General features: G+C 58.6%; 1 protein-coding gene across 1 annotated transcript in view; it reads right to left on the bottom strand.

The window, feature by feature from the left end:
* The window catches only part of TSHZ3 (teashirt zinc finger homeobox 3), a 58,461-nt gene extending 51,515 nt beyond the window's left edge, over positions 1-6,946 (bottom strand). The window contains exon 1 of the mRNA XM_084905468.1: positions 6,184-6,946. Coding sequence (XP_084761594.1) covers positions 6,184-6,223 — 40 coding nt within the window. The 5' untranslated portion in view covers positions 6,224-6,946. The remainder of the gene's footprint in view (positions 1-6,183) is intronic.
* Between the last annotated feature and the right edge of the window lie 283 nt (positions 6,947-7,229).

Genomic DNA, 7,229 nt, shown 5'->3' with positions numbered 1-7,229 from the left:
TTCACTCAAGACTTCATTAATATTAATTTAAATTCAAAACCCATTTACATTAAATTGTTCATTAAAAATTGCCTATTTTATGCAACATGCATTTCTCAAAGAACTCGGAGGCAACGGAACACGCAGGACGAGGTTTAATGATGGGGATGGAAAATCAAAAGTAAATGAATCTGAGTCACGTCACATGTACTACCAAACAGCCCCTGCTGCCCGTTCGGAGGCTCCGGTTCGGGGACACACAAGCCTTCGGGGTGCTTTGCCTTCCACCCCCAGCAACGGGAGAGCACGGCCTGGCCCCCGACGGGGAGAAGACGCGCCTGTGTCTGTGGATGGAGAGCAGCCCGCCCCAGGCCGGGCGTGCGGGAAGCAGGCTCCGCCTCAGAGTGCCAGCCGGGCCGCAGGGCACGGAGGCAGGCCTGCCTTTGGATGAGGAGCCTGAGGTAGCATTTGCCAGTGCCCCTCTCGGTCCAGAATGAACAGTTCCCCTCGCCCTGCACTCTGCCCCCTGCAGCCCTCTATTCCCAAAGCCGGGCCGGGGCTACGATGACAGGAAGCTGGTAAGCGCCTTGCCTGGGTGCCTCCCCTCGGAGACAGCCTGAACTCACCCTGTTTCCCCAACAGCTGTTCTGGATGAAGCAAACACAGGCGTAATTAATAGCACGTGTCCTGACGGTACGAATTAATAATTCACCATGAAGCCCAAACAAATCTAAAATATTCTCTCAGAGCCTCCCCTCGGCACCTCTGAGGAATAAGGTAGGAACGTGGTCGACCAGCCCAGGTAACGCGGCCTTTAGAGGATGCTCTTCTCCCCCGCAGTACATCTTGTGGCCGCTCGCGCTGAAACGCTAAAATAATCCACAGAATTGAAAGTGCTTAAACCGGAGAATCTAAGCGCTGATCAAATCAAGGGTATGTGCTCGAAATGTCTCCTTTTTAAAATGGGGCTTATAAAATATTCAGTATTTGGTCAAGGACACTGTGCAATCTCCTCGTCAGGACTCCTGACCCGGGGCCTGGTCGGAGCAGAGAGGGCAGGTCACGTCTGAGAATGCACAGCATTATCCTGGTCACACACAGTCCCCTGGATGTGCGTGGGTTTAACATACATGTTTACAAATGTTTAAAAAAAAAATCAGAGAAGGCTACCAAGTCTATATATCCATTCCTCAGGATTCAGGTAAAAATTCAGCCAGGGGAGGGAAAGAAAACATGCAGAGCCATTGTTTGGTAGGATTTAAAAAATTCATTTAATGACTAACTGCAAATACTGGAAACTAGAATTAATCTGTCTGGATTTTTTTTTTTAAAGGCTTATAGACATTTAAATGCATGTATCAGGACACTTTATCAACCTAACATAAAATTGTCATCTTATCTTATTATATGACTATTTTATGCATGTGTCAAAGAATTTAAAAATGACTGCCTGTCTATTGAGTCTAATTACAACTGCACATTATCTGTCTGGATGTACCAGTCCACATCATTGTTACCAAATACAATATATTGTATTCACCTTGCGTTTCCAACTTCAGACACGGAAACCACCATTTGGAGGATAAGTCACACACACACACACACACACACACACACGCACACACATGCACGCACACACCTGAGCGCGTGTGGGGAAGTGGCACACGTCCTGAGCCGCGCTGTCTGCCTCGGCTGAGGGGTGACGCTACCGGGTGTTACAAAATGGCTTAAAGAAAGCCCGGCTGTTAGCTACACTAACGCAGATGGGGAGACACACACCCTACTTTCTTCCGAACGGCAAGACCAAAGCTATTTTTGCAGTTTGTCCGGTGACAGGCAGGAATAAAAACGGGCTGGCAGGAGAGCCGCCCGGACCGCGCCCGGACCTGACCTGCTCCCGGGGCCGGATTCAGCATGGCTGTGGTGCGCGGAGCAGGGGCTCCCGGGCTCCCCTGCTCCCGCCCGCGTCCGAAGCCCGGCTTCCCCACGACACAGATACGCGTGGCGGGAGAGCACGCCGCAGGGACCGGTCCTCCTCCTCCGGCCCCGAGGGGAAGGCTGGGAGGCTGGGCTCCATTCCGGGGTCTCACCTGGGCCTCCTGCCCCGAGCAGTCAGCTCTCGTTCCCATCACTTTGCAGAGCCATCTTTAGTAAAAAGAGGAAAAGGCAGGCTTGGGAGGCAATCTGGGGAGTAACTGCTGATACATCAGTTATTGACTGTCTCGCTGCCGTTTATGAGCGCGCTCAAGGCAAAACTGAGAACAAAATGACAACATCAACCGCTCGCAATCAAGGGTGGCCCTGGAGAGCACTGAGCCCTAACTGACAGTTGTCAGGATGACGGGGGCCCGGCAGCCGGTTCTGGAAGGTTCTCTCCCCGGCATGATGTCCGGGGAACAGCCTCGCCTCCTGCCCTCTTTGTTTTCTCCCGCATCCTCTTGATGTTCCCTTTGAAAATCCCTGCCGCTCCTCGCGGGGACCGCAGAGCACCCAGAGCAGTCGTTCTGTCGCCCTGCCACGGGGCACACCACCTGTCCACGGAGAAACACGTGGCCGGCGGGCAGGGCGTGCGTTCCCGAGGCCGGACCACGGCGCCCGCCGCCCCGGAGCCGCCGGGAGAGGAGAGAGACGCTGTGCTCAGGGCCGCCCGGCCGGGCAGGTGCGTGGACCGGGCTGAGGAAGGCGAGGCCGGTGGCTCTGGCACCGGGTGCCCTGCCTGCTGGCGGGTGAGCCCCGCGCCGCCACCACAGCCGTGCTGCTGTCCACGCAGGTTTTGTTCTCCAAGTCCAGATGCTAAGGCTCCCCCTGGGAACAGGACCTCCTGGAGCCCCGAGGACCTCTTCCCTCCCCGCAGACAAGACACCCAAGGTCAGGGGCAGGTGGCTGTCCACTGAGGATCTTTTTGGACGTTTAGGTAATGGCTTTTTAGGGTTCTACATTTCCCCAGAAAATGAGTATGAACGGATCAAATGTTATCTGCTGGTAAGTGTCGCTCTACATGTTTTCCTGATATTTAAAAGCAACAACAACATGTTTGAAAGCAAACGTCAGGGGAGAGGGAGACTTGAGCGAGGGATGATGTCTGCCGGAAGGACGGGCCTCTGAGTCCTCCATCCACACAAGAGCACGGCCCTTCGCCACGCACACCGGGGACAGGCCGCTCCCGCCGGCTCCTCTGAGCAGGTGAAGGAATCTCTCTCCCTGGGAGAAGAGACACCGAGCCGTGCCTAATTTCCACCGGGGAAAATCCTCCGGTGCAGAAATCTGTCTTTTCAGGGATTCCTGGAGCCCGCTCCGCTCTGCAGCGAGGAGGGCTCAGTGCGGCCCGGAGAGAGAGCCGGCACCTGTGCGCCCGCCGTGCCTGCAGGCGCCGCCGGCTCTCAGGCCTTTGTGGTTGTTATTCCACCCCAGACCATTAAAAGGGCCCTAATTCCTGTGACATGATTATCCAGGTACCAAAGCCCATTTGTCACCTGCAGCAGAAAATTGAGTTAATGCACAACTAAAGGCAGCCAGGACTGTGTAATATCAACCTGATTACATCAAACGAGCCGCAAACCTAATTCTGCTGGATGACACTGCGTCGGGCCTGTCATCTCCAATCATTAAGGCTGTCAGGAATCCATCAGGTTTACAGCTAATTAGGTGAACACTAATGAAGCTGGCAAAACAACTTTCCTTTTTCTATGGCTGAGCGGACCTTTCACTTTGCAGGGGGAATTCTCCCGGATCCTCAAGGTTGCTGGGGACTGGGTTTTCAGTTACCCATCAGCAGACCTCTTCCTCTTCCCCCCCCCCCCCCCCCTCTCTCTCTCTCTCTCTCTGTCCGTACAAAGCAATCAATGTGTCGTCACTCCCGGGACGCCACAAAGGCAGGCAGGAACCTTATAACTTGCAGCTGTGAGCACTGAAGCAGGAGGGAAAAAATGGGAAGTTTCATGTCCATTTAAACAAACAAACAAACAAACACCCCAAAAACTCTCACCGCTCACTCACTGGCCTGTGCACACGTATCGCCGGCCTAAATGTGGGGTTTTTCTTCCCCCTCCTCTCTCCTTAAATAAGTCACTCTTCAGACATCCCCGCCCCTCCTCCGCACGTCCATTAGGCAGCGGCATTCTGATAACGTAAATCCAAAACCAGGGTATGAGAAAGACGGCAAGCACTCACGCTGCCAACTTCTGATTGACCATTAAGCTATTGATGAATGTGCCTGTCAGGAGAGAGACAATTAAATCAAATATGAAACAAAGTCGTTTTGACGGGTCATTTTGATAGAGCAAAACCATTCTTCCATCTCCTATTAGTCGTGCAGTCAAGTTTTTACATAATGAGCGCTCCTTAAGTAACCTGAGCGTCCTGCCTGGCTTTCTGAGAGGCGCGAGAAATTAGTGCACAGGTTGCTTTAAAAAACGTGCATTTCTCTCCTATGCAGTATTTTTAGCAGAAAGTTATCAGATGAGAGTGTCAGATTGGCAAGGTGGGAGAGAAAGATGAACCAAACGAGAGAGAGAGTTCTGAACCAAATGTAAGTTGGGATCACATATGGCTCATTTGACTGAGGCGCACAGATACCTTAAAATGTGCATCCAAAGAGAAAGAAAGAATTCCAGAGACTGGAAGGAGCCCAAGACACTCCTCCTGCCGAACTCTGTGCAGGAATCCTCCTAACTTTGAGGCTATTCTGGGCAGGCCAGCTCGGTCTTGAGCGTGGGATTCCACGGAGGAGGTGGCGTGGTCAAGGAGCTTCGCCCGGAGAGGACCGGAGAGACAGCACCCTCTGACACCTTGGCTGGGTGATCAAACTTCCTAAATCTGGGCAGCACTGGGCACAGAGAACAAACCTGAGTCTCTCCCCCCCACCACCACCAAACCTATTTTATCCTACGGCTTTCTTAAGACACTCACAGGAAAGCACAGTTCTGGGAGAAGAGACTACCATCTACACAACCCGCCCAGCATGCCGCCCTCGGTAAGGGGTTCAGAGAGCAGCCGGCCTGGGAGCCCCAGAGGCAGCCGGCCGGCAGGAAGGACGGACCAGGCCGTGAGCATCACCCGGCATTCCTGCGGGCACAGCACCTTCGCCTGCACAGGCCCTCGGAAATGCCTCCTCGGCCCTTCTCTCTGTCCTCCCTTCCCTCCCAAGGAAAGGAAGAGAAAACGAAAGGAAGAAGCCTGCACTTCGCCTCCCGGCCATCCGGGCAGCTCTGAACCTCAGCACATCTGAGTGTTCCTCATCAGAACGCACCCGTCCATATGTGTCCGCTCAGCAGTGGGTCCCGAATCCCAAAGTTGCACTGACAGGGCCCCAGTGACGTCACACCGCTTGGCCTCACCATTGCCAGTGATTTATTGATGTTTATTGGGAATGAATAGATCAAAGGCAGCAGCATGACAGGCGATCAATCAGTCATCAAATCAAGGGTGGCAAGGGGCCAGCACCCCTTCTTCCAAGCAACATGCCCCCAACTGACATTATTGCAAAATAATGTTATGTGTATGGGTTTGGTTTGATTTTCAATGATGCTTTCTCTAGAAAAGATAAAAAGCTTAGTCTTAACAGGAGTTGACACTCCTGGCAAAAAAAAAAAAAAGAAAAAAGAGAAAAGAAAAAGAAAGAGAAGAAGAAGAAGGAAAGAAGGAAAGGGAAAAAGTACTCAGACACATCCCAGAACTAAGTGCAGGAGCGGCGAGGGTGGGAAGGAGCATGGGCTTGAGGGAAACCATGGGTAAATGCATGCCAGCACCTAGCACTGACTTGACAGTCATCTGACAATACCCAGACTCCGCGCTCCGCTCTGGGCCGCAGTGCCCGGTCTGGGCCCAGTAAGGAGCCTCCACGGGGCTGGCATAAGGTGACCCGGCCGTCCCAGCCCTCGGCGGCAGGCAGACAGGACAGGTCCCAGGGAACTCCGTGACCCCGCCTGCCCCCCGCAGACAGACACGGCGGAGGCTGCCTCCCACCCTCTGCAACCAGAGCCCCTGCTCCAGGCGCCGGTGCCCTAAGTGGGTGCCAGCGGCGCGCGGCGGGAGTCCGGGCGCGGGTCGGCGGTGGGCGCAGCGGAGGGAGCAGCCGGAGCCTGTGCCCGGTCACTCCGCGCGGCAGAGGCAGAGGCGGCGGCCGAGCGGGTCGCCGGCTGGTGCCCCGGGCGCGGAGGAGGAGGAGGAAGAGGAGGAGGAGAGGAGGGAGGAAGCGGCTCGTACCTGCTGCGCGCCGGGGCGCCTGCTGCTTCCTCCTCGGCATGATGCTCCTCGGCTCTGCCGCCGCCGCGCTGCCGGCCGAGGAGGGAGGGGCGGCGGGGGCGGCGCTCTCCTCCCCCCGGAGCGGCCCCGCAGGATGCTGAGCGCCCGGCGGTCCCGCTCTGCTCCCCGCGATCCGAACGTGCGGAGGGAAAGGGAGGAGGAGGCGGCGCGCGGCGGAGGGAGGAGCGCGGGGGGGCGGGGGGGCGCCGCCGGCGGAGGGAAGTTTGACAAATCGCTCCCGAGGCCGGAGGAGGAGGGGCGGGAGGCGCGGCCCTGCCCCCTCCTGCCCGGTCCCCAGCGAGGCGCGGGGTTCGGCCGGGGCGGAGCGGGGAGCGCGGGCTCCGGGCAGCGGGTCCACACCCCGGCCCGGCCCCCGGACCCGCCCCGGGCAGCGGGCCCGCCGGGCAGGGGGCGCCTCCGCCGCCGCCGCCGCCGCGGCCGGGCCGGCCGGGCTCGGGGTCCAGTCTCCGGCCCGCGGCGGCGGCGGCGGCGGCACAGGCCCGCTCAGCGGAGAAGGATGCGATCGTGTCTCCGCCGCCCGGGGCGCCGGCCGCACGGCCCGGACCCGGACCCGGACCGGGGCCCGGACCCGCCGGTCCGCAGGCTGCGCCCTCGCTCCGCCCTGAGCGCCGGGGGCGGCCCGGCCTCCAGCCCGTCCGGGGGGGGGAAGCTCCCGCCCCCGGGCCCGGCCCGGCCCATGGCCGCCCCCCCGCCCGCCACCCTCCCGCCGGCCGCCCTCACGCCGCGCCCAGCGCCCGGCGGTCCGGGCCGCCCTCCGGTGCCCAGGCCGGGGCAGCGGGCCGGTCCGGGCCGCCCTCCGGTGCCCAGGCCGGGGCAGCGGGCCGGTCCGGGGCGCCCTCCGGTGCCCAGGCCGCGGGCGGGCGGCCCCGGGGGAGGAGGCGGCCGCGGGGCGGCGGGCGGGCGGCTTCAGGCCCGGCACCGGCTCCTCCCCCGGGACTCACCGCGGCCACTTCCCAGCTTTTCCGGGAAACTTTCCGGGCCGGTGC

Source organism: Pipistrellus hanaki (genome assembly GCF_964339955.1).
Source record: "Pipistrellus hanaki genome assembly, chromosome: 15".
Taxonomy (NCBI): Eukaryota; Metazoa; Chordata; class Mammalia; order Chiroptera; family Vespertilionidae; genus Pipistrellus; species Pipistrellus hanaki.
The sequence above is the reverse complement of the archived record's forward strand: the minus strand, read 5'-3'. Positions and strand labels throughout refer to the sequence as shown.